Raw genomic sequence first — 26,696 nt, 5'->3', positions numbered from 1 at the left:
CCATGTTTTGTACATCAGAATTACACTGGAGGGGAAAAAACCCCCAAAAACTCAAGTCCAGGTTCACAAGAGACATTACTGCTGCATGCATTTCCTGGACATGCACTCTTTATATAACCAGCTTCAATACAGTACTCCACAGTTTGGTATTTGAGGTTTGACTTCACATTGTTCAGCTTGTTACTGCAGGCAATTTAGTCAAGGTGCTATTTCATGCTAGGGAGGACAGGTAGAAGCTTGCAGGGGGCTCTGGCTCAGACAGTGATCTCAGAATTGCTCCATAAGCAGTCCTCACTGAAGATCTGACAAGCTCCTTTTCTCCAGCATGCAGACCACCCACAACCCTGCAGACAGATCTTGGCAAAATTAACATTAGCAACAAAGAATTCTATTGTCAAACTGCTGGTGAAAGGTGAAACAAACCTTGATTCAGCTGGTCATTAAATAACAGGTTTTCTATCAACTACTTATATAGAGCCTTCACTTCCTTCAATACTTCGACTCAGAAGTATTTCTTCAGTACTTTGGATATTTATGATAGACACACCCCTTCCTCTCTGTCTCATTCTGTAGTTAATCAAGGTTGAAAAACTGCCCCTGTACTGCTCCCTGAGGCTGAGTAAACACAGATCTTTCAGGGTCAGGCAGTATAAAATGAGTCAGTAGATCTGAGCTGTCTGATTCATGCAGGGGCTGGGAACGCAGGTTCTGGCATTGAACCCTTCCAGTGGAAAAGGACATGCTTTGATCTGGATAAACTTAGGGAGCTCTACATCACATCTTCTGCGGGCCTTAAAACTCACTGCAGAGAAGAGCACCCATTTCCTCAGGTAGGGTCCCATTTTAGAGTGCTTTCCACATCAGTGTAGTATTGTAACAAAAAAAGAACAGTTGAGTGCTTGACAATTTCTTGCCTTTGAAGTGACTCCCAAATTCTTTATATGCTATAGAATTTGGAATGGGATGGCCAGAAAGAGTCGCCTTCAAGACCACAGGATGCCACTCAGGCATTCAGGGGAGGGAGAAGCAGCCCCACAGTTCTGAGTGCAGGCTGTGCTGTTTCAGCTGGCACCTCCCACTCAGTCCTTCAAGAAGTCTCCCACAGCTGATTCAGGGAGCCTGCCCAAAGGAAAGCCCCGTCTCATGCTCTGCTGCACCCAGCGTGTATCATCATGTCACACACAGCACTGGGGCACTACAGACACCACAGTTTTCAAAGCAGTTTCTCAGGACTTTGCCCTCCAGTGCAGCACTCCCAAATTAGTTCCTTTAGTGAATAAGGGATGAAATATTATGAAAACAAACCACATCAAAATAAAGCATGATGAAACATTTCTAGATAGAAGTGAAAGACAACAAGCATTCAATAGTATTCTGACATAACAGCGATTTTAAAATTAACTGGAGAAAGGTGGAAGTATTTGGAAACAGTTGTTTCATTGTCTACACTCTTAAAAATCAAAGTGCAGGTTCTGCTATGAAGAGCAACACACCAGGTCCACTGCACCTAAAGAAAAAATCTATGAGCCAAAATCAGAGAGAAAACAGCAAGGAATTGTCACTGTATTAAAAAACCAGACAAACCACAACCCCAAGGAAGCAGGGAACCCCTTTTTAGGAAACCACTGTTTTCCCTCATTAGAAATGGGATACTGGGCTGTGTGTTACCAGACCTGAGCCAGTATACCCGTTTGGGTTTGATTTTTGCATTAAATACTTATCAGATAGTACAACTGTTTCCAATCTATCAAACTTAGAAAATCAAACTGAGGTAGGAAAGTCAAACTGAGATCCTTGCAATGAACACATCAGGCTGAGCCCTATCACAGGTATTCCTGTCCCCTTCCACTGACTGTTAGGTGCAAGTGGAGGTGTTGGCATTGTGATTACAATTGTGCAAACAGCACAGTAGCTAAGGAACAGCAGGAATGTGCTGCCTGGATTTAGCAACTCAACAGAGACCCCTTATTTGAAGCACTTGGTAAGCAAAGGCAGTTTCACAAATGGAGAAAGAGCCAGGATGAGACAAGGCATCAGCTCAGCAGCTCCTAAGATCTTTAAGTGGTGGAGCACAGCAAGTCCCCAGTACTCCCTCACTAACAGGCCTCCAAAACACATCTTATTCCTCCTCCTTCCTGCTCCTGCAATGCATGAGAAGGATCTAAAAGGTTGTCTCGTGTCTTTTATTTATTCTTGGCTGAAATATGCTCAAGAGAATAAATTGGGAGAACCTGGTTTTCTTTCCTGCCAGGATGACAAGAGATTGGAATGCATTTATCTGAACCTGCTTTGATATCATCCTCACCATTTTGGTCATTTTTTTCAGGCACCCAGAACTCAGGACTCAGACTTGTACCCACCAGCACATTCCAGCTCTAATTAAAAAATGCTCTGGTAGCTACTGTAGAAATTTAAACTGCTAAGTTACTGACAGAAACAATGCTCACCAATTAACACAGCAAAACAGCTCTCACAGATTATGCTAAGTATAATCCCTTCATTGCACTCCTTCCTTCCTTGCAGCATGCATGGCTCACTTATCAGAGCTTCTTCCTTTACAGAATTATTATGGCACGGAGATCACATGGTGATGGTTTTAAAATACTTTGTTGTTTACTCCAAGTACCCATCTATTGTGTTTAACAGAAGTCAAATCACTATTTTAGTGAATGGACACAGCTGGAAGGCTGTCACACACAGCTGCTGAAAAGACAATTTGAGAAAATTATTTAAAATATTTTTTCTTCATTTTGTGAATTTGCACATTCAAGTATTTCCCAACAATCTGTAAAGACTGAAAGGTGTTTACCCTTTTTTGGCTTTGCTTTGTACCAGAGTTGGGTACACATGAACTTCTCTGATACCCCAGCATGGAAGAACAACACACTGCAATATGTATGCCCTTTTAGAATGCCTTTTGTGGCAACACCACGTAGCAAGCAAATAGTTTGTACCATGGCAATCATAAGAATGTCTAGTTAAGGCTCAAGGCCTCATTCTTCATGCATTTTCCCTCTAGTGTAACAATGTATTAAGAAAAAGAAATGGGCAGTATGGGATGTGGCAATGAGAAAATAAATAGCAACACATTTAGAAATTTAGCAAGTTGGAAAGATTACTTAAAAAGCACAACTATTTTCCCTCAATTCCCACTGAGAAGGAAAACAGGAAAAGAAAATTCTTTTTTTTTTTAACTCCAGTTTAGAAAACACATCTTGTTTCTCTTCTTCAGGGAAGATAAACAGTTTTTTTTTAGAGTGAGTTATCTCAGTTCAGTGTAAATGGGATACAGGGTAGGCAGAACTGAAGGTCATGTTGCAGTGAGCTCACAGACAGTGGCTGCCCATTTTGAACTATGTAAGTTCATTAAAGCTCCTGCTATATTCATCCATCAGAGCAAAGTGCAACTATAAGTAGTTTTTCATTTATTAGCTATATTTATTGGAATGGAAACAAGCTATTTTCAAAGTTTTCAAGTTCTCGGTCCCTAAATGCAGATGATAAACAAAGGAAATGCTAATTTAAACATGTCTGCACCAACAAACTTGCAAGGAAAACATTAATGTAAAACATTTTGTTCCACTCATTTCTCAGCTTGATTTAAAGCAAACAAAAGAAAGCCCTTTCAATGTCAAAGAGAAGCCACCCATTGATCATACTGTTCCAGGTTTTATATTCACACCACTCTAGGTCATATGACAGAAGAGGAGGAAAAAACCCAAAACCTTGGAGTTACATAGCCCAGAAATTTATTGAATACTTGCTCAAATACATTCTGGACAGAACTGTTCCACTTGCTTGGTTTTGCTGCTCCCAGGAAAGATCATGAACAGATGCACTGAGCTGTAACCACCAATTAGGAACTGTTATGTATGAAAGTGTTAAGTATGGGGCTGCAAACTCTGTCTGGCTAGATCTGGGTCTTGAATTTGACTAGGCACCTTCCTTTCAAAGGGATCAATTTGTGTAAGTTGCTGCACCAAATGTTACTTAGAAGAGCCTTTTACATTTTGGTCTTTTTAAAACAGGAAAACACTTCATATATTTGCTTTTGAAGTTTTCAATACTGGAATAATTTAGTCCAGAGTGTTTGCAATGGGGTTTCTAATTTTTTCATATGGTCTCTCTTCTAAGTATGCCAGAACATTTAGTCTTCTGTTTTGGCTTCCATTTCCTCGGCATCATCATCTCCGTCCACTTCAGCATTTTCCCTCTCCAGTCTTTCCAACTGCCTTGCAAGCTCAGTCTCGTCTGTGTCAGTGACCACCTTAGGCTGAAAAAAACCAAACCACAACACATGGCAAACTGTCATAAAGAAAGGTCACATCATTTGTAGACTCTGATTCTACACAAAGAGCAAGAGATAAAACACGTCCTGAAGTCACACAATAAAACCCAGGAAAATTAGATTTTCTAGCCATTTGTTTATTTCAGGAAGAGAGGTCCTGATTTTTTTATTTTTTTTAGAACTTAACAACTTTCTGCTCAGATTTTTTGTAGCACTACTGATCTTGCTCTACTTTAGAAATATTGCAAGGAAGCAAGTTGTATTTTAGAATGTAATTTGCTCTTACCTCCATCTGCACATTAAAGACTCCTCTCTTCTCCTCAATTTTTTCCTTAATTACAGCCATGGCTTGATTCAGAACAGACAGTCCTTCAGTTCTCTCCAGTGTAGTAGTAGTCATCACATAACGAGGAGGGGCTATCAGATTAATCTACCACATTGTAAAGATTGGGGAAAGAAGCAAACTCAGTAACAAAGGAAAAGATATTATGTCTAGTTAGACCAAAAATTAAAAGCATTAAAACGCATGTTTTCTTTTTTTTATGATGACTGAATAAGTAAACTACTTCTTTTGTTACAAGAGACCATTATAAAAAGAAATTTTCAAAGGAGAAAGTACTTCCAAGTTTTTTTAAAAACACTTAGTAGTTCACTTAACGTCCAAAAACTGATGGGGAAGAAAAACTAGACCTGGGTACAGTAGTCATTCTACCAACACTCAAATGTTAGTGGAGCAAACTTCCCTTTTCTTACACAGTCTTATACCTGAAAATAAAATTTATTGCTCCCTAGTTAAGACTGCATAGAGGAACAGTGGGTATGTTCTGTGCCAATATTAGACTTTAATAAATTGAACAGAATAAATAAAGCTTCCCAAACTTTGAAAAGCACTGCACAACCACAGGAAGGACTGCCAGCACGTGACTGAAGGAAGTTTGTTAAAGCTCTGCAGGAGAAGAGCTGGAAATGAGGCACAGGGCTTGATGGGGCAGAGCAATTGCACACCACTGGTCCCTAAGGGCATCAGAAAACTTTGCCTTTGATTCCATTATTTAAGACTGACACTCACTTTGATGGGCATGTTCTCCGTGGAACAGTTCAAGCCTGCTCTCAAAGCTTCTTTTACTGCATCTATGCCTTCATAACCATAACAGGCCACCTCAATATCTATGACAGAGAAATACAAATAATAAAATTTTACCATTACCAAGAGCTGCAAAATATTTAAAGCTTAACTTAAGCTTTAACAGATCTTTTTTGCAACAAATGTTTATCCACAATGAGAGCCTCAGTAGCTCCCAAGTCCGAGGAAGGCATTACATTTGCTTGACTTTTAAGCTGAAGTAAGTCTTTTTAAATTCTTTAGACAATGCAACATTTTACCTTGTGCTTTGAAAAGCTAGGATACAAAACTATACACTCATATTCACTCACTTCTCATCCAACAAATACAACACCAATAATTATGTACTTCACATGAGGAGATGAAGATATAAAAGCAATAAATACCGGGGAAAATGCAACATCAGGAAAAGTGAAATGCGAAAAGGAGCACATCCACAAAGTTATGGAATTCCATCAGCAATTACAACAGAGGCACAGAGGCATCACTTGAGGAGCATTAGAATACATTTTTATAAGGTTAACACATGGTTAGAATTAGTTAGCTATAGCCTTTTGTAGGTATTTGAAAATCAAGGCATAAACTAATACTGCTGATATCTGTAATACCCTGACCAGTGTAAAGACAAAGCTTTCTTGACCTGCATAGCAATGGCACAAGACTAAGCTACACAAAGAAGGTAGTTTCACTTCCAGGTGACTCACAAAAACCTGCTAATTCTGAGCTCTCAGGAACAAATTCACAGAGGAACATCCCGGTCAGCCTCAGGATGAGAAGAGAAGCCAATGGCAAGATTCTACACTTATGCTGATGACAAAATTAATGACAGACCATCAGAACTAAATAGGCAGCATGAAGGAAGTAAGAAGACATGCTCTTTAACTTTATTTTCAAAAGTGATGAAGTGCTATTCATGTTAGTAAATGCACTCTTCACGGCAATTACATCAAATTTTTGAACTCTGTTAACTCCTGGCAGTCTCAAGCAATAGGTAGAGGAATTTTACATTACCTTACTTTTTGTACTCTTCTAGATTTCAGAGTGGAAAAGGCTTATCTCTTCTCTCCACAGTAATCAGCAAGTGTTAATGCTCTTCAATTTACACTTGCAGAGCAGAGGCAATTTCTCAATCTAGTTAAAAACGTGATTTGGCTACACTATCTGTTTAATGGCAAGTGTGCCTTTAGGCTGTTCTGTAGAGCCAGATTTACAGTTTTGAAGTATGTCTTCTGAAGTCATGCAGTCATGTGCTTTTTCTGCCACACTAAATTAGTGAGAGACAAACTAGCTCATAGATTAGAGATGTGCTAGGCTTGAGCTGATATATTCTACTGAATGGTCTGCAATCAACCTGTTAGAAATCAATAGTTAGAAATACTATTTTCACATGTTTATGAACAAGTGACTAAGGTGCATGCTGTAGCTGTGCTGACAGAGTTCAATTATCCTGTCAGGGAATCCATGAATGTAAAACTCTGAATAATGGAAAAGAATATTGTAGATGCAGTAAAAACTATAAAATATTTAGTTTATAATAATAATATATAGTAATATTGCATTGTGTGCCAATGCAATATGACAGAACACATATTCTATCATGACAACCAGTCCGTGTTCCAAGGAATCTGCACTTTGGGAGGAAAAATAAAAGCCAAACCACGTTGCACTTTGGGATAGAACCCACACAGGTAATTTGAAAGCAATCCTTGATTAAGGTGTCTTAATTGTGAACAGCTCCATTCAAATATCAGCATTATGAACCATTAGTTTTAACTGAGTTTATGGTTTCCAGCAAGATCCACTCTCTCAAGCCAAGGATCAAGCCAGGTTCAAGGAGCACGTGGGACGAACTCACCAGCTCGGATTTTGACTGCCTGTGGTGTGAGACGTCTGTTAATGTTGTCAATCAACACCCGCCTCTCTTCCTCTGTCAGATCCAGGCTGTCCAGGATTGCAGGGTCTCTGAGCCAAGCAAAGCAACGTTACAGAACTTATACTGAAGAGCAATACAACACTACATAAACTTCTGGTACTAATTCTACTTCTTACAAATAATCCTAAATTAAATACCTACTAGGCAAAGAAAATGGAAATTTCTTAAGAACCCATTGAAACACTACAAGAAAATGAACACATCTATTTTCAAAGCATTTTCTACTGGTAAACATAGCAGTTTACTCAATTTGTTCCTGGAAGGAATAACCTGAATGATTTAAATTTTTTTTTAAAGCAAAGGAATGGCTTTTCTCTTGCTCCCTCTAAATAAGATAAATAGAATGTGACAACTATCCAGCTTCTTGATATTTTTATATTTTCTCCAAAGCGAAAATAAACTCATACCACATAAAAGCAAATCCATGATGAATCCGGAGTTTTAAAATTATTTTAGTATTTCATTCAAACACAACATATTTGTCATTCTACAAAGTAACCCACATTCATTCCATGTTATTTGGTACTTGTTTTTAGCAGTATCTGGATCACAGACAGATATTTATCTGCTGGCTGCATTCTCAGCTAAAGCAAGGATAAAGGCTTTTTAAATCCCAAGCTCATAGTTTCAAACTCAGAGATCACAGAAGCAAATTCCTCTGCTGTTTACCAACACAAATTAGCAGTTCTCTTTTAAAGAAGTGGCATCAATTTTCTATTGCTGTATTAAATTCACCCCAAATCTATCTGAAATAGAGAACATAACCAAAAAGTTCCTCACAAAAACATCTGTTCTGCAGAGACAAAAAGTCAGTTTTCTGAAAAAAACCCACCAGATCACCTACAATACCACCAGCAGGCAAACACAAAATAAAATGGCACAAAAGCCAGAGGTAATACTAGAGATTGGTCTCTGCTGCTAATAAAACAGCAACTTTCATGTTTTTGTATGCTAAGTATAGAGAGTAGAAGGGCCAAACAAGCAAACAAAACCCAGAAACATTACAGGTTTTACAGATCAAAATATGAACCTGTATGGCAGAAGTGATTTATGGTATATACAAATTCTGCTTTCTTTCCAAACTATCCTGTTAAATCCACCTGTTAAAGCATTTGGTAGGCTTCCAACAATAGGTCCCCAATATTTAATTTCTACTGATCAGAAGGTAAATATACTGTGCTATTTCTGCCATAGGCATCATGCTGTGTGAAAATTCAAAACACTAATCTTCAGTACAAAGAAAGGAATCACAAGCCATATTTTTAGTGAGAATTCTAAACTTCACACAGCAATCCAGCAAAACCAGGAAGGCAGCAATATCCACATTGTTCTACTCAACTGCTATACATTTATGTAGGAGCACAACAGGATCAAATAAAATTTGCAGACCACAGTCAGAAATCTTAAGGCATTACTGATGGAAAGATCTTTTGAGAACAGACAGCTTCTGAAGTTTGTGCTCCAAACTGAATAGCAAGAGAGCAACAAAGGGCCTGTGCTCAGGAGTTTTCATGAGTATACAGCTGAAAACAGCCAGTGTAACTAGAGGTGTTTTTTTTTTTTAAAAATTATATTATACAGATGTTTAACTAAGTATTTATTAATCACTTAAGAGTGATCTGGAATTCCTTTTACAGCAGTATGTCCAGATTTTCCCTTTAGCAGTGAATTTGCTATCACTAGAAAAGCATAATGACAATACGAAACAAAACACATCAATTCTAAGCGAGGACACAAGCTATTTCTTCCCCCAAAACGCAGAGCTGGTTTTCAGCTACTTAAACACTACCGAGCGCCCTGGCTCCCAGAGCCACCGCCACTTCTGACAGCGTTATTGCTGCCACCTAGCGCTCAGCTTCACCTCATCACACACACACCTCGGTGCTGTGAAAAGCAAAACTGAAAATGTTCACTGAGAAATCCAGTTTAGGGCTGACAATTTCACAGCAAATTCCATAGAGGGAAACCAAATACTTCGACTCTGAAAGCAAATTAAAATATCAGACTCTATTTTAAAAATAAAAGCCATCTATCTCAGTGCATATTTCCTTAGCATCACAATTTCCACCTCTTTCTGTTCATAATTCCATTTCTAAGTTTATGATCCTGTTCCCTAAGTTCAGAAGTGGAGATAAGTAACAAGTCAGCTTGTTGCATTTAAAAAAAGAAAAACGTGGAAGAGTGACAATCAGCTCTGAGTAGAACTGCCTTCAGACATAAAGCTAGGTATTTCTGATAAAATCTGTCTGGGACTAAAACCAGGCAAGTTCTGACAGACAATTGAAGACCAGAGGTTCTTCCTCTATTAGACTGATGTCAAAATTTACTAGATTTACTTGACCAGTATATTCTTCATACTGATTTTGGGAAAGAAACCAAATGATACAAGCCAAAAGAACGAACATGGTGACAGGTCTACTTAGGAAATACTTGTCTGCAATTTGAAATAAGCCCCTAGAAGCATAGAAGAAGTCCTTACGAGACTGCATGCTTGAATGCATCATAAGCACCATATCCAGGCCTTTTGTACTTGTCATCAAACACCCAGGCAGTTCTCTGGAACAGGCTCTCCAGCTGCTCATCCTTAGTGTACTCCAAGACCTCGGCAACGTGGCGAAGGATGCTGTAAACCTGCAACAATGGACTGCTAAAAACCCCAAAGCAAATACTGAAAGAGACAAAAATTTCTACTTGGAAGTGTTAAGACCACACAGCAGTAAGGATGGGAGCCTGAAACTACCAGCACATCTTTCCAATAAAAAGTTGCCCACAGGGTGCTAAACCTGCACATACTTTTGGATTTCTGATCATTTAAATATATCCATTTACATTACAAGTTCTTAACTGAAACCTTTCTTGATCGATTAATTATTTAATAAGCAGCTTACCACGTAATGCTCATGGACACATAAGCTGGTTATGTATCTTTGCAGAGATAAATGAGAATCACAAGTATGCCTAACACCTGAATGCTTTACTTTTATCTTAATGTCTGTGCATTTTGGTTGCTCAAGAAAGAAGCTTGAAATACACAGGGCCTAAATACAGAAAGGCAACTTACAGTCTTTGATTTTGTGAATTTGTCTTCACATTTGATTGCCTCCTCTGGAGAAACTCTTCTTTTTGACAAATCAATATAACCTGTTGGGGAAGATGATTTTAAAAATGTCAGCCACTGTGCAATCTAAGTCTGATTCCTTCAAGAGAAACTCAAGAACAAACACTCTGGCTCAGGATTTGCCCCCTGCCTACAGTATCCTGATATTTTGCCACAGAGAAAAACAAGACCAAACCTTGAGGAATTTAAGCAAATTATGATCCAAATTATGATTCAAAATTCTTTCAACTGTAAATACTTAGAGTAGAAAATTTTATCTCAGAAACTAGTGATCTATTATTTTTATGTTTCTGTACACAGTTTGGGGAAAAAAAATTATTCCAGCATACAAAGAAGCAAATGTAATGCATATTTTTTTAGTGCTCAACACAATTTAATTCAAGGCTGGCATCTCATCACCTTAGCTCTGAAGAGTTTCCTAATAAAACAGACTCAGCCTGAAAGAAATGCCCACGAAAAAATTCTTTTTGAACTCTCTTCTAAATTATAAAAGGCCTCCACCTATTTCTCACAAACTATATGTTCTCCAATAAGTTCAGTAAAAGACCACTAGAGGAATTCCAGATGTGTTTCTCTGTTAATATGAAAACAAGATTAACTTGTAAAAGTATAATTTCATTAGAGATCTTGGGAAACTTATTTCACTTCAGATTTATCTGCAATAAGTTTATTTCTGTCTCTCTTTCATCTCTGCTTTTCCTTATCCTGTCATTCATTACTTATTATCAGAGTTATTGACAATTTCAGAAGCATTCTAGAAAAGCATGTAACTTGAGAAACGTCATACCAACAGTAACATTTCTAGGAGACGTGCTCAGTGTTTATTATTGCTGTATAGCTGGATAGAGATTTTAGAGATTGTGTGGAACTGCATTATCAAAATCTGAAATGTTTTCAATAAAAATTACATTTTAAAAACCTTCAAAGACAGGAAAAACCAAAACTGCCTGTAAAATTCTAACTTTTGTCTAAAGAATTCACAATGATTACGTACTTGTCACCACCTTTATCAACAAGGTTTGAGACTTGTTAACAAACAGCATGGATGGTAAGCACTAAATGCTTAGCACCTAGATTTTTAGTTCTACAGCAAATGATCCTTCTCTTCAGTTGACTTAGAAAATCTACATAGGTATCAAAAGAAAATTACACTTCACTACAGTTCAGTGACTGATCTGGTGAGGAGCCACTTAAACCTTTACTGACATGATTTACTTTCATTAACCCAATTCCCAAAGGACACAGAGGAACAGAAGAACGATCATAGGTATGGTCAGTGATGGCCTATTTTACTTCAATGCTCAAAAAAAAGTAGCCCTGACAAAACCCACAAACACCTGCTTGGTTTATCTGCATTTCTGTCTACAAACTCAGTCTTGACAGAGCCCAGCACATGCCCAGACACCTTTCTCTTTGTCGACCCTTATGACGACGACGCACTCGTTCCTGCCGATGCGGATGAGCTTGTTTATGGAGCGGATGCGCCGCCTGGACAGCTCACTGAGGAGGATCATGCCCTCGATGTTGTTGTACTCCAGCAGGCTGACATAGGCTCCCATCTCAGCAATGGAGCGAACGTTGACCATCACCACATCCTCCACCTCGGGGAATTTATGCTGGTAGAACCTACAGCTGAGTCCTGGCATTCTGGAATTCCAGCAGAAAAAACCATTTTTATTTCACATGACATCACTGCCTCCTCCTACAAACATGGCAAGATACCAGCTAGGACTGGGGATGATAGAGAGGAACAGTGGCGGGAAAAGTATCAATTAGGATAAGGTTGTGTTTAGGTTTTAATAGAAATTAAATAATGAATTAACTTGTATTTCAAGTACTATTACCACAACCACTTCGAAAATGCTATTTCTTTGCATTAATGCAGAAAAGGCTTTGCTACCCAGACTTCATTACCCACTTCACCTGTCATACTGCCTATGCACAGCACACTGGAAAGGCTTCTTCAAGCGCTGGAAAGGCGGCACTGCACACCTCACACCCATCTAAAGTTGTGAGTGTGTAACATTCTCACAGATTTACAGAATATGCTGAGCTGGAAGGGACTCTCAAGGATCATCAGCTGGACTTCAAGAGCAGGAGGACATTGGAGAGAAGCTCATGAAGGATTTTGTGTGCACATAATAAGACAGCATGTGAGGCTAAGGAAAGAAGAGGCAGATGGAAGCTTCCGTAGTACTGAGGAGAAGCAGACTCCATGACTTTTAAACTCGGCACTCTATGTTCAGAGTAATCCTGCAAGACCTGCTCCAGAGGCCAACTGTCAGCAAAGAAAGCAAAGGCATTAATCAGAATAGAACTAGCCTGGCCTGAACTACTGAAAGGGCAAAAAAAGTGCCGCACAACAGACTGCTAGTGTGGAGGTGAAAAACCCCAACAAAATCACATGAAAAAGGGAATTCCTTCATTATACATTCAAAATCAAAAAAGGGCAAAAGCAGTATTTCATGATCAGGTAGTGGTAAGAAGAAATGCTTAAATTTTTTATTTTTCTGACAATGATTATTTATTTTTATTTTTCTGACAATGAATCCATATGCTCTTAAATGTGTAACTACATTAGTTTGGTTGTCTATGCCTTGAAGGCACAAACAGAAAATTTTCTACAGAAGCAGGAGCCTAAGATGCCAAGTCAAAGGCATCACTCCTTCAGAAGATTTTAGTCACCATGTTTAAGTTTTAGTCATGATCTTTACAGCAGTCCTAGTGCTTCCTAGATATAAGAAAATTTAAAATCAGAGTAGGAAGGTAATGCTACATACACATGTCCACACAATTCAGAAGGCCATGTCCACCCTTATTTCCATTCCTAACTTGTAAGAAGGGGAAATACAAACTAGCAAAACTTTATAAACACTCTGAAGGTTTTGTAAAACTTTGTCTAAGCCGAAGCTGAACAAACAACTCCAAGGTTAAAAAGGAAAACTTTACAGCTCGGCTTTCTAGCCCACCGCATGCAGCGCTGCTCAGTCCTGCCGGTACTTCTGGGGTACAGGAGAAAGCTGCACTGCAAAGCGGCGAGCTGGAGCCACAGCGGGCAGGAGCGGACAAGCACCGCTCAGCACACGCAGCCCTTCACTGCTCTCCTACAGGCACAGGGGTTTCATTTCGGCCTTCTGGGGAAGGTCCCCAGGAGCGACACTACGCCCACCGCGCCGAAGCTGGAATTCATCTTTTCCAGAGGCTGGACACGCCTCAGACCAGGGAGGCCCTCACGGCCGCACAACGTCTGCGGAAACCGAGCCCGTCGTGACCGGCGCCGCCGGCACGGGCGCTGCCCCACGACTGCCATCGCCCCGGAGAGGGGGCCGGGCAGAGCCCATCTCCGGCGCGGCGCCGGCGGGAGGCCCGGGGAGGGCGGCCCCGCGGCTGCCGAGCTCCGGGCGCCAGTGCCGTCACGCCGGGCCGGGCGCCGAGCGGCGCCGCTCCCCGCGGCCCCGGGCCCCGCGCGCCGCCCGGCAGGAGCCGGGGCACGCAATCGTACCTGGCTGCGGCCCGGGGGGTCCCGCGCTGCGCTCGCGCCCCGCAGTCCCGCGCTGGCCCCGCTCGTGCCGCCGCGTGCGCCCGGCCGCTGCCGCCCCACTGCGCAGGCGCAGAGACGCCCCGGAGAGAGGGGCCGGGGTCCCCTCGAGCGCCCTCTGGCGGCGGGCGGCCGGAGCTGCCGCCTCAGCCAATCGCCTCTCCTCCAGCCGGCCCCGGGGGACACGTGACCACAAGCGGCGCCGCGCGGGCATCCGGGTTCGGTCCCATGCGCGCGGGCACCGCCTCGCGCGGGGGCGGGGCCGAGTCACGTGACGGCGGCGGCGACGGCCGGTCCGGGCCCCGGCGGTGACAGCGGCACAGCCCGAGCCGGCCCCGCCGGTGACAGCGCCGACAGCCCGAGCCGGCCCCGCCGCAGCCATGTCAGCCAAGGACCGCATCGAGATCTTCCCCTCGCGGATGTGAGTGTCCGCCGGGACGGGTCGGGATAGCGCCGAGGGGGGAGCGCGGGGGCTCAGTGCCGTGCCCGAGGCGGCGGGAGCGGCGGCTCTCGGGCGCTCAGGGCTCCTCATCGGGGCTCGGCGCTCCGAGTCGGTCCGCCGGTTGTGCTGCGCCGCCGAGCGGGGCTCCCTCGGTTCCGTGGCGGAGCCGCTGAGGGCCGCTGGTCCTAAACTTGACATTCTGCTTCCAGGCTCTACATCGGCTCTGTCCGTCCTCACCGGGCCCGGCAGGGCTCGGCACCGAGATGCCGGGTGTGATGTTTAAAACAATGTGATTACGCAAACCTTACTTTAAAAAAGGAATAATTTTTAGAATGTATGTGTAGGAAAAAGGGACAAACGGAACCACAGCTTCCCTTAATTTTGCAACACCGGGTACTGCTTCACGAGAGGTTGGCCATAAAGCGTTAAGGAAGTAAAGTGCTGTCAGTGTAGTGGACAGTCAGGTTATTTTCCAGCTCCAGACAGCAAACTATTTGTCATGAAATCAGATGTCTCCTGAGAAGGATTAGAAAGCTGCCAACATTGGAACTAACTCAAACAATTGAATAAAATGCTGTTTAATAACACTGCTCAGTTTGTCTTTGTGACCCTCCAGGACAGACAGACTTTGCTTTTAAGGTAAAAGGCTGCCTCACATCTTCTTGCATAAAAGTGGGTTGCCTGCACATAATCTTTAAAATAAAAAGGATGCCTTGAAGGACAGAAAACCTAAAATAATAATTATTCACTCTGTTTGAGCTCAAGACATATAAAGTAACAGTTTATATGGAAAGATTAATACATTACATGGTAAATGTTCTGTTTTGAAATCTACTATTGCATACACAGGAATGAATTATTGCATACATTAAGTCATCTGGTCTCACTCCTGCTCTTTGGTAGTGCTTTTTTTCATTCAGTTTAGGTGTCCAAGGAGGGGACACTTCAATCACTTTTGAAAGGTATCTGGTTTTGTGAAGTGATGTGTCACTGTGGCGTGAGGGTGGTCATGTACAATATTTACAAGCTCATTTTCAAATGAGGTGACAGACAATAATGTGGGTGCTGTTCCCAAAGGAATATAAGTTAGAAAGGCAAAATAAAGATGTCCTGTGTCTGCAACAATTAATTATCTTAACTGACAGAAGAGGATTTCACATGGTTTACTTTTTAGATTGGTTTGGGGTTTTTTTGTTGTTATAAAATGGCTTGCTGGTATGAGCCTCTTCTGTGCTGGAAATCTTCAATTCCAGAAGCTGCTCGGTTTCCTTGAGAGTAAACAAGACTCTGTTTATTGCACTCTCAGAGCCAGTGAGATCTTGCTCGAGCTGGAAGGCCAGCCAGTCTCTGGCAGGTGGTGAACAGAGCAGGCAAGTCAGTCCAAGGTGATGACAGACACCTGCTTGTTGGGAAAGTAAAGTTGCCTTTTTACTCTCTGATTTTTTTTAATCATAAACATTCATAAAGTATTTGGGGTTTTCAGTTATACATATTTGGTGGATGTTAATGGAGCTATTCTCATCACATGCCAGTAGATGTGGCCAGTAATGGATTCCACTGTGTAGATAGAATCTTAATTATACTTACTTTTTCCAAGGTCAGAGAGGAAGTGTGTAAGAACTTGGCTTGAGCGGTGTCCTTTGTGCCCAGTGGCTGCATGTAGAAAGCAGTACAGTTCCCAATTACATACAAGAAACCTCTAGGTGTGCTACTGGATGTAAAGGTGAAAGCTACAGCTAACTCACTAATATCCCTTTGAAATTGTTGCTGCTTTCAATTGTCTTCGATAGCTTGTAAATCTCCCATGCAGCATTTGAGTCTAAGGGAAACCAGAATGCACAACTGCTGCATCTTCTTGCTCTGTAAAATCAGAACATGGCATCAACTGTTATGATCACATGAAGAATTTGCTTTGTTTGATTTGCCGGAGATGACATGGTAGTAAAAGAACTTAAAAGCAATACCAGTGTCTCAGCGGATACTTGGAGTAGTTTGATTTCTGGTACTTCTAAGTCATGAAGAAAAATGAAAACTCTTATTTCCTATTATAGAAGCACTGAAAGATGTCTTGTCAATTTTCCTTTGACTTCACAGATAATAACCAAGTTTTCATTGTTGGTGGAGATAAATATAAATTCCCTTGATTTTAAATGGGAATCTAAAATTCTGCCCTGAAGTGGCCATCTTGTTTTACTGCAATGGTGTTTCATGGTTCCCTCATAATTTCAGTCATATGCATGTCAGAAAACTTCACTAACTTTTTTCCCAATCCCTTCAGATGATGCAGGATGTTTTTTCTTTATTCCCCTGCTTACCAGGGCCCAGACCATCATGAAGGCTCGTTTGAAAGGAGCCCAAACAGGTCGCAACCTCCTGAAGAAAAAATCTGATGCTCTGACGCTTCGATTCAGGCAGATCCTTAAGAAAATTATTGAGGTAGGTAAATTAGAATTTTCCTTTGTTTGGTTCACTTTACTGTTCTGTCTGTTGTACATTCCTGTTCTTCTAACTTCATTAGATAGGCTGGAATATAGGATGACTTTCTGGCTAACCTGTTTTTTGTAAGTGAGACTACTGAGAACACATGAGCAGAATTCTGTTTTTTTTGCTGCAATGATACAGAAACTTGGAAGAGTTAATGTTCTTCATCTCTTTCCAGAGAGTCTTAGCCTCTGCTTTCTTTTGTGTCCCAAGTTCCCTATCATGATGCTGCCAAATACTTTAGGATTGATGTTAAAATGTTCTGTAGTCCCATTTTTATTGCTTTATCTGGCTTGAGGGGATACTGCACATCTCTAATGTTTCCTGCACATCTATAATGTTTCCTGCATGACTAGGTACACTAGCAAGCAGAAGTTCTGTTCAGGTGGGACTTGTTCCTTTAGGAAGAAACACAGGGTCCTGCTTCTTCTTTTGTAACAAGGATGACAAAGCTGAGGTAGTCAGTAGAGCCTGCTATGTGTTGTTCTGCTCTGCCATATCAGATAGGTTTAGCTGTACTGTTTTAGTTGCAGCTGCTGCAGTGTCCATGGTTAGCAGTGGTCCTTTGTTGCCACCCTGTAGACAAGGTCTCATCATCTGTCATTGCTTCCTATACATTGTCTAACACACACAGGCTGGTGTTTCTCTATAGTTTTTAGCTACAAGGGCTACAAATCTGTAAAAATTGGGAAAAAAACAGAGTGGGAGGAGAGTGCAGCTTCACAAAGCTGTAAACACTTGTATGTTGAAAACAAACGTCAGCTGTCTCATAGTATTCCATACAATGTGAAACGAGTATTTCCCTGCTGAGCCACTTTATTGTTGTTATTTAACCCCCATGTAATAGAATTTCATGATTAAGACAGATCTTTTGCTTTTTCTGTGAGTTCTACAATGTGAAACAGCTGAATTTTTTTTTTGCCAGTCACCTGAGAATTAGAATTTCCAGTTTGAGAGTAAGCTATGCATATAGGACTTGCTCACTCTCTTCAATTTCTTCTCCTTATGCTGCTAGTTATTTATCCTGGAAAAGGAGTAACAATGTGCCTTGTATTTGCTGCATTTTTTTTTAACAGACTAAGATGCTGATGGGTGAGGTGATGAGAGAAGCTGCCTTTTCACTTGCTGAGGCAAAGTTCACAGCAGGAGATTTCAGGTGAGGATTGCTGGGCTTCCATGAGCATAGCCTACCTATGGGAAAGAGCTATCAACAAATTATTATTTTCTCTTTTGGAAAAAAAGGTAAATTCTTAAAGGCACCTAAAAAAAGATAATAGTAGAGGGGATGAACTAAATTCTGTTTTGTAAAAGCAGGAGAGAGAGAACGTGCATGATGAAAACTCTGTTGGAAGCTAAACCAAGTGGAAACATGACCAAAATTTTTTGTCCTTGGTTTGAGAAGGTGTTGCTTTTTGTGGCTTGGAATCAAAAATGTAGGGAAGCAAGAATTTATATCAGAGTATTGGACAATTTCTTAATTTGGTCCTTCTTGTGAATTTGAGGGATAGATGTGTGCTCTTTTCTGCCAGTAAGTCACACAGTGATTTTACCAGTTGTTCTTATCTGCTACCTCACTGACCTTTGTCTCACTAGGGCTAGAGAGGGCTGTATGCAGGAGGGGAAACAAATCCTTCTCTTGCAGCAGGATACTTGAATTGTATTTTAATAAATTACAGTTTTGTCTAGAGTGTCTGTGTGATTCATTCAGGTGTGCATGGGGAAGTGTTTAAGATTCATCTGATGGTACTTCCAACTAATGGGGAAGAGCCAAGTGATCAGACACAGTAGTAATCTGTGTGCTGCTGAAGAAAAGTCTTTTTGCCCTTTCATATGGATATAGTGCTGTTTCCTGTCCTAACTAGTCACTGTGTTTAGCCATAAACAAGTCAGATTCCACCCTGTAAGTAAACTGGACTTCAGCAGAGGAGTTAGCTGTAGGGAGCTGTTCTTGGAAGACCTTAAGTTACTTTGGAATGCTTCAAGATGGATTGTTGTACAAGTCCAAGTTTGTTAGTACGGTAGTGAGTGAATAAACTCATTAATGGTCTGAAAGAGCAAATACTTAGAAACTACAATGAACAAAATGTTGTGGCATTGGTTTGCATTTAAATCCTTGAAATTCCTTCTCTTTCATTGTGAAAGAAATCTTACAGGTTGATTAGACTCAATGTTATTAAAATAATTTGCCAGATAACTGGATAGTTTTTTTAGCTATGCTTTGTAAATTTGGTCTAAGACATTTTTAAAGTTATATTTCATAGACTCTGCATCTTTTCCAAACTTTGCTGGAAACCTGTTTCTTTCAAAGCTTCTGTGTTAGCTCTGAAGACTTTGCAATGAATTGCAAGGAGAACTGAGCTGACAACACTTTCCAGGTCCTTGCAGCTATTTGATAACTGATTTATCTTGTATATAATGATGAGTTAACAAACCACTTCAATTTTCCTGATTAAGATCTGTGTTTTCTTCCTTACAGTACCACTGTGATCCAAAATGTGAACAAAGCGCAAGTCAAGATCAGAGCTAAAAAAGACAATGTAGCAGGTGACTCCTTTCCAGGCCATGAGTACTTCAACTCATAAGGGAATTGTGGGAGGAGACTTGGAAATAGGCAGGAATGTATCCAAACACTGTCTCCTTTTTTTCTTACCTATCTGTAGGAACAATTGTAATTTGTTGTTTTTTCACATACAGCTTAAGATTTTTATATTTGGTTACTTACCTCTCATAAAATAAAATGAATGTGTGTAAACTGCAGTCAATTTCTGAATTTCTGGACAAAGTATAACTTCCATAGAGCTTTACTGGAAAACAGATCAGGAGTTAAGCCCCAAAGTTAAATAAATTTCAAGCAATTGTCTATCCACACAGTTGTCTATAAAGAAAACAAGAGAGATAAATCAGGATTGAATGATTGAAATATTCCTTAAGCAAAGAGAACATAGTACTAAACATAATAAAATGGAATGAACCAGAATACTTCCGTGAATTTTTCATGGGTCTTGATCTCTACAAACTCAACACAATTCTGCAGTTCTATGTTAAATGTCAGAACCAGGATGACTTAATTGTTCCAAGCTATGTAGGAATATTTTGTAAACAAAGCTTCTGCCATTACATAATCAGAAGCAAATGGAGTAAAAGTGAGCTGTACTTCGTAAATCTGTAACCCTTCATGTCTCTTACATGCGTTTTTCTTCACTCATCAGGTGTAACTTTGCCAGTTTTTGAGCATTACCAGGAGGGAGGGGACAGTAAGTACAACCCAAGTGTTTTCTGTCTTTATGTACTTACAGCCATTCCATGCTCACACAGAAATATTGTCATGTCTTAATGGTAAGTCAGTTTACATCACAGGCATAGGGGTACTTACTTCCTTTGATGTTTTGCCTGCTCTTGTGACATGGAGGGATTATTAGGAACTTCTAAGAGATTCTACTTTCCAAAATCAGTGAGTTCTTCAGGTGAGGAGAAGACTTGTATTTCCAGATTTTGAGACTTCTGTGTTACACAATATAAACCATTAAAAAGACAATTTGTTAATGGGCAAAGGCTTTAGCTTCTCACTTGATAAGCGCTTTATATCCCTATAGTGTGTAAAGTATTAATTTTTATCTAGTAAGGAAACACTATAAGAGCAATAGTAACAATTTTTGGTTTTTTTCAGGCTATGAGCTGACTGGCTTGGCCAGAGGTGGAGAACAGCTGGCTAAGCTGAAGAGGAACTATGCCAAAGCTGTGGAGCTGCTTGTGGAACTGGCCTCATTACAGGTTGGTGAGAGTTAAAAAAGAACAGATCATTGGTTTCTCACTTTTCTAAAATGAAAGTATCATCTCTCAGTATTTGTAGCTTAATATAGTCCCAGTGCTGTATAAAGTCACAAACCTTTTTTAGCCATATTACTGCTTCAGACCAATCCTTGTTCCTTAATGCTCAGAAGAAACTTTTTGGGAGAGTTGGTATTTGTAACTGCAAGTGTGCAGTATTCAGCATGCTAGTGACATTAGTAGAAAACATTCTATTTCTATCAAGAACATAGTTTTTAAAGCTACATTATAGACTTGGCTTTCAAGTGCTCTTTGGTTTTGTGTACAGAATTGATGGAAATGCTGAATTTGTCTTGTTATATATTAACTATTTAATCCCATTCCATCAGACATCCTTTATTACTTTGGATGAAGCCATTAAAATAACAAACAGACGTGTGAATGCAATTGAACATGGTGAGTATTTTTCCATTTGGGATGCATAACATTTTTCTGTTTCTATGTAAGATGAGGAGCGGGGTCAATGAAGCCATTCTTTCTTGTTAGAATTTCTCACCAGTTCAAGAATGCTTTCTAAAAAGCATTGCAATTAGGCATATTGCAAGAAAGAAAAAAATTAAAAGCCCAGTGGAATGGACTGGAGGACACAGAGATAAATGAATAGGGAAACATGAGAAAGTAATCAGGAAATTGTATTAAGAACCTACAGGACAAAAGTTGTACAAACATTCTGCAGTCTCTGCTAGTGACTTTGACTTAACTGGTGAAGCCTGTTGACTAGAAGCAAAAGATATGATGTTTCTATGTGTTAAGATGTTCCAATAGCTTGCAAAATAAACTTCAGACAACTAAAATATATTAAATCACTCTAATGAACTTTAAAACTGTAATGGTGGTGCCCAGTGAAGAGGCTGGTGACTTCTTCATTTTGGATGGAACAGTCCTTATGTCAATAACCTGTGTATTTTTCTTTGATCTGAATTCTTTGTTCTTCATGTTCTTGTTTGTAAATTTGTTTCTTGCCATTTCTTCAGTAATCCCAACACTGGCTGTGCTTCCTTTTGCTGCAGTGTCCAGAGTGCTTTGCTTTGAGTGTTTCAAGTTGCTTTCTGAATTTTGATGTCCTGGATTGAATAACTTTTGCATATATACAGTAATGTATTTCAGTCCATGTTTCCACATCATCCTTTTCAGCAGTTTTTCATAGACTGGTTTCTTTGAACACACAGGCCTTAACTGCAGCTTATCACTGAGAATATGACTTAGAAAAGGTTTCCTCTGCAGCCTTCCAAATAATTTTGGTAGTGCTGGTAATAGGTTTCTTCTTTCAATAAATGATTCTGATACAGAGCTTGTGCAGTTTGGTGTGAAAGCTGTATTTAGTGTCTTTTGTTTTGTGATTGTGTTGTATTTGAGTATTTATTTTCATGACGGCCTTTTTAAATGGATAATTCTGAGTAAAGGTGCTATACTGAAGTTTCTGAAACAATGTGATGGAAGAACATAGTTTTAATTCAAATTTGCCTGCTTGTCAGGAGTTTTTTATATTTTGTATACTTGTCCATCAGGAAATAGTATGATCTTTCATGAAAGACATAGATTTCCCCTAGCCAAAAGGATTACTAGACTGACATCAAACAACATCTGTGCAATACATTAGATACTTCCTGGCTAATTTAACAGCAGTGCCACCTTCCTTATATTTTTTTTAGTGATTATTCCCAGGATCGAGCGTACACTTTCTTATATCATCACAGAACTGGACGAACGAGAACGAGAGGAATTCTACAGGTAAAAGACAGTCAAAAGACTAGACTGGTCTCATCCTAACATAGACCATTCCTCAGAATGGAGTTAAGAGAACTGTTCACCAAATGTGGAAGCAAGCATTGTTAAACATGACCTCATTCTTACTGCACATGGAGTTTCCAGAGCCAGGCACTCACCAATTGCTTGTCTGAAAGTTATAAATGAATCCCTTCTATTAATTTGTACATAGCTGTCATTGTTCTTCCAGAGGGAATGATGTGATACAGTACCCTGAGGTATTCTGCTTTAACAACACCTTTGCCAATACAGTCAATGTTCTGGGCCACCTGAAACAAAAATGTCAAATCTGAAATTAATGAAAGAGGAATGAACTTGATTAAATACAAGCAGAATAGTATAATGCAGTGTTTAGGGTCAAGAATATAATTTATAATTTGGTTAAGTTTTTCAATTGCAGCAGCTAGCAATAAAAACATTTTATTTTTGCCATTTTGCCAAATTTGGTATTTGTTAGAGAATTTTCGTTTCCTGTGGAACTTTTCCACGTAGCTTTATCAAGCTCAAGTAGTATGGTATAGCTACTAACCTGTTGTATGAAAACATATTTGCTTCACAGATAAAGCTGCATTTCTCTTCACAGGCTTAAAAAGATCCAGGAAAAGAAAAAAGTCTTGAAAGAAAAGTCTGATCAAGAACGGGAGCTGCGGAGGGCTGCTGGTGAGGAAAGTGAGCCAGCCAATCTCTTAGCAGAAGAGAAGGATGAAGATCTTCTCTTCGAGTAGCCCTGCACAGTTGCTGGGAGCAGGGGACCCAAAATACAGAATGTCCAGTTGCAATATAATTCAAGACATATTGCCTCCAAGATACTTATGTGGCTTCTCATTTGGTGTCCAAGTCTTGAGTTGAATGGATTGTGGATTTCTCCTGGGAGATTAGAAATCTGGGAACTTGACTACAGCATAGGAGGGAAGGCAGAAATGGGTCAGATGGTTTACTATAAGGAAAGCCTTCTAGTCCATGTTCAGCCTATTTCTTCACTTAGTAGGAGTGACTGTTGAAAGCTGTATTTTTTTTTTTGAAGGATGGCTCTGGATTTGCCTAATCAGATTCATCTAATTGCTCCCCTTCCTAGTACAAGCAGAGAAAAATGTTACTTAGGGAGGAAGATGCATATGATGTTCTTTGCTGCTGAACCAGTAATGTTCAAGTTGCTTAGATCCAGTATTGGCACAGCTGAAGTCAAATCCCTGTAAAGGAAACTCTAGTTCTTTAACCTGTTGATGAAATCCACAGTCTTCTGTGATATATTTTTGTTGCACGATTGTTACCATTGGCCTAAAATATCTACGGTTTTAATTAGAGGTTCTGCCAACTTGTGTACTGTCTGTGCTAGAAACAAGTGTAAATTTTAACTGCTACAATACCTGGTGTCTGGCTCGAGTTGCTAGAAGATGAATCTTAAAAGCTTGTTGTGTTGATTTCAAAATAAAACCTCTGCTTCACCCTTTCTCCCTGACATGGAAACCACACAGAATACATCTCTTACAGTTGTGCCCACATTTTGTTATCTTTAGTGCTTTAAATAAGTAACTGTGGAGAAGTGGATCCCTCCTGCCAAAAGCACATAGAAAAAATCATCTAGCTACATGTTGCTGTAAATCTTCATTGCTTCAGCAGGCTGGCAGGCCAAGCAGGGTTGAATGCACAGCAGTCCATCCTTTCTGCAATTCTCAAGTCCAAGGTTGATCAGTGGAGTCCAGGAGAGTGGCTGACCAGCAGGCTGTCACTAAACCCTGCTCAATTGGAAGAGCTGTTTTCCTAAAGACAGAAGCACACTTAGGTTGTAAAAGACCTCGAATCACTTAGGTTGTAAAAGACCTCGAAGATCACCAAGTCCAACCTTTGGCCTGTCACCACCTTGTCAGTCCACAGCCATGTCCAGTCATTCCTTGAACACATTGGTGGTGTTCTTTTTCTTGAAGGCACTGGTTTGCAATCAGCAAACTGAACACATGCCCCAGAACTAATGCTGGGTCATAGTTTCCAGTACTACAAGTCTAGTCTATTCAACGTAAGTATCTTGTTTTAAACATGACACTTAACTGCAGATACAGGGTAACTGCAAGGCATAAATGAACACCTTTAAAAAATCATTTTAGCATTGTATGAATAATAAGGCCATTTCTTTTCTCTTGTGTAGCTGTAGACAGCACAGCTGAATGGTAGGTCCATAGTCTGTTGTAAGATACAGATCCAGCTTCAAAGACAGACACTGGAGCTCTGCAGACCTGTTGCCTCTCCCACAGGATGGATGGTGTCAGAAGGTCCACAGAACATCCTGCAGGGCACTGATGGGTCACAGCATGTTTCACATATTCAGCAAAGTGGCAGAAAAAAGACTCTCAAGATCCACTACAGGAAGTAAAATTGTACAGTGATTTATTTTAAATCTAGAAATATTTTACATTTTTACATTAGTGTGCAGTTCGTGATGTCTCAAAATAGAGAGTGCAGATATATGTAAAAAAGTAAAATGTGGGGCTAACCACAGGTCTCAGTAAAGTTACCTTAATTATTTAAGGCATGGAACGCCCCGTCTAATATTTTTAAAAGTCACATTTAATTACATTCAAAAATTCTTTATGCAATTCATTTAACATTTATTTTTAATTAAATCAGGACTGGTAATAATGCAAATACCCTCATTTCAGTCTGATACAACTCACAACAAAGCCTGGGATAAGGCTGAAGTGTTCTACCAGTGATGTCTATGTATTTTCTGTTATTCTCAAGGGAACTAGCACACATTCTTCATTAAACAAGACAGAATCATTTCTTACACAAGGTAGTTCCAGGTCAAAGCTGGCAGCAGATGGACAGCCAGGTACATATTTCAGTGCTGCTCAAGCTCTTCCTTTCAGCAGGAGGGAGACAAAGCTAACACTGGTTAAAAGCTTCATAGCACCTCTATGGATGTCAGTGAGTTCTGTGTGCCTCAGGAATTAGGAGAGTAGAGCTCAACTTCAAGCAATATGCTTTAAGTCTACATTCAAAAGCTCATTTGTATGAAAACAGATTCTGTACACCATTTCTGAAAAACTGGGGAGACAAACATGAATGAAATATCATTAATGGCATGATTTGCTGAGACTGATGCTGCCTATAAACACCGAATACCTAAGGGGGTTCAGCAGCCACCTTGAGCTGATTGTGACTGGCAGAATTTTAGCAGCACCTACACAGCTGAGCTAGGTTAACCTTGCTCAACATGTTTTACTGCTTTCCACCTTGTCCATAAACATTCAATACCCAAAAGCCTAATGCATTTACAATAATCTTTCTTTAAAAAGGGTAGAATCAATACAATTTTTCCAATACACGTGAACACTGTTGTTGTCATAAGCTATGGATGAAACTGAGAACATGCCTGCAATGTGAGGCAAAAAGCCACAATTTTGAATATCCAGCCCTTAGGCCAACAGTAGCACAATATTATTTCTAATGCTGACTTGAACTAAGATACTCAAGTTTCACCCCATTTTCTTTCTGAAGCATCACTACATATCCCCACTAATTGCTTAATTGCTTTTCAGCCCTATATATTAATTAAACCAGCAAATAATTTTGCTTTCTAGCAAGACAGGAATGCACTCTATACTTCAATTTTTCAACATAAAAATGTACTGATTATTAGTTCAGTACCTAGACGGTTATCTGACAATTTCTTTATATCTGCTCTATACTTTCAGCTCTTTAACTATGGGTGTGAATTTGTTCTACTAACATTTTAAGAAAGAATATATGCAAGACAGAATGGAAAACAGTAACTGCTTTTTTATCCTTCAACATTAGACAGGAGTGACCGACACATTGACATAACTCCAGTGTTTTACCTGTAGGAACAAAGAAACTCTATGGCTAGAAGAGATTTTCACAGTTAAGGTTCTTTGTGCTACCCAAACCAGTCAAGATACTACTATTCATTTAGTGTCAGTAACAACAGCCCCACTGCAGATGCACAGCCACAGTAGTTAAACCTTCACAGGCAGAATCATCTGAGGATGCAGAGATGTTCCCACCTGCTTTGCAGAATGCATCAGGATACAGACCTTACCTTGTGTTCCCTTATTTCAAGTTTTTTGTTTTAACCATTAAAAATATTCCCCTTTCTTGTGACTGCTCAGTCAGTTACCAGTGTTTTACACATATTTTCACTGCAGTACTGAGCAAATGCA

The 26,696-nt window shown here is 40.1% G+C and overlaps 2 protein-coding genes across 2 annotated transcripts; one reads left to right on the top strand and one right to left on the bottom strand.

Annotated features, from left to right (window-relative positions):
• Positions 1 to 3,408: 3,408 nt before the first annotated feature.
• Positions 3,409 to 14,061, bottom strand: EIF2S1 (eukaryotic translation initiation factor 2 subunit alpha). Its single transcript, XM_064714767.1, has 8 exons — positions 13,965 to 14,061; positions 11,868 to 12,109; positions 10,406 to 10,485; positions 9,824 to 9,975; positions 7,267 to 7,373; positions 5,358 to 5,455; positions 4,575 to 4,718; positions 3,409 to 4,273 (listed from the first exon to the last, which is right to left on the bottom strand). The coding sequence occupies exons 2-8, from the start codon at positions 12,106 to 12,108 to the stop codon at positions 4,148 to 4,150; spliced, it is 948 nt and encodes a 315-aa protein (XP_064570837.1). The 5' UTR covers position 12,109; positions 13,965 to 14,061; the 3' UTR covers positions 3,409 to 4,147.
• A 201-nt stretch (positions 14,062 to 14,262) lies between these two features.
• On the top strand, positions 14,263 to 23,977 carry ATP6V1D (ATPase H+ transporting V1 subunit D). Its single transcript, XM_064713629.1, has 9 exons — positions 14,263 to 14,421; positions 16,761 to 16,878; positions 18,000 to 18,079; positions 19,400 to 19,467; positions 20,133 to 20,177; positions 20,591 to 20,694; positions 21,081 to 21,147; positions 22,404 to 22,482; positions 23,102 to 23,977. The coding sequence occupies exons 1-9, from the start codon at positions 14,381 to 14,383 to the stop codon at positions 23,241 to 23,243; spliced, it is 744 nt and encodes a 247-aa protein (XP_064569699.1). The 5' UTR covers positions 14,263 to 14,380; the 3' UTR covers positions 23,244 to 23,977.
• Positions 23,978 to 26,696: the final 2,719 nt, after the last annotated feature.

This window comes from Zonotrichia leucophrys, chromosome 5 (genome assembly GCF_028769735.1).
Source record: "Zonotrichia leucophrys gambelii isolate GWCS_2022_RI chromosome 5, RI_Zleu_2.0, whole genome shotgun sequence".
Taxonomy (NCBI): domain Eukaryota; kingdom Metazoa; phylum Chordata; class Aves; order Passeriformes; family Passerellidae; genus Zonotrichia; species Zonotrichia leucophrys.
Note: the sequence above shows the minus strand (reverse complement) of the source record. Positions and strands in the feature narration are given on the sequence as shown.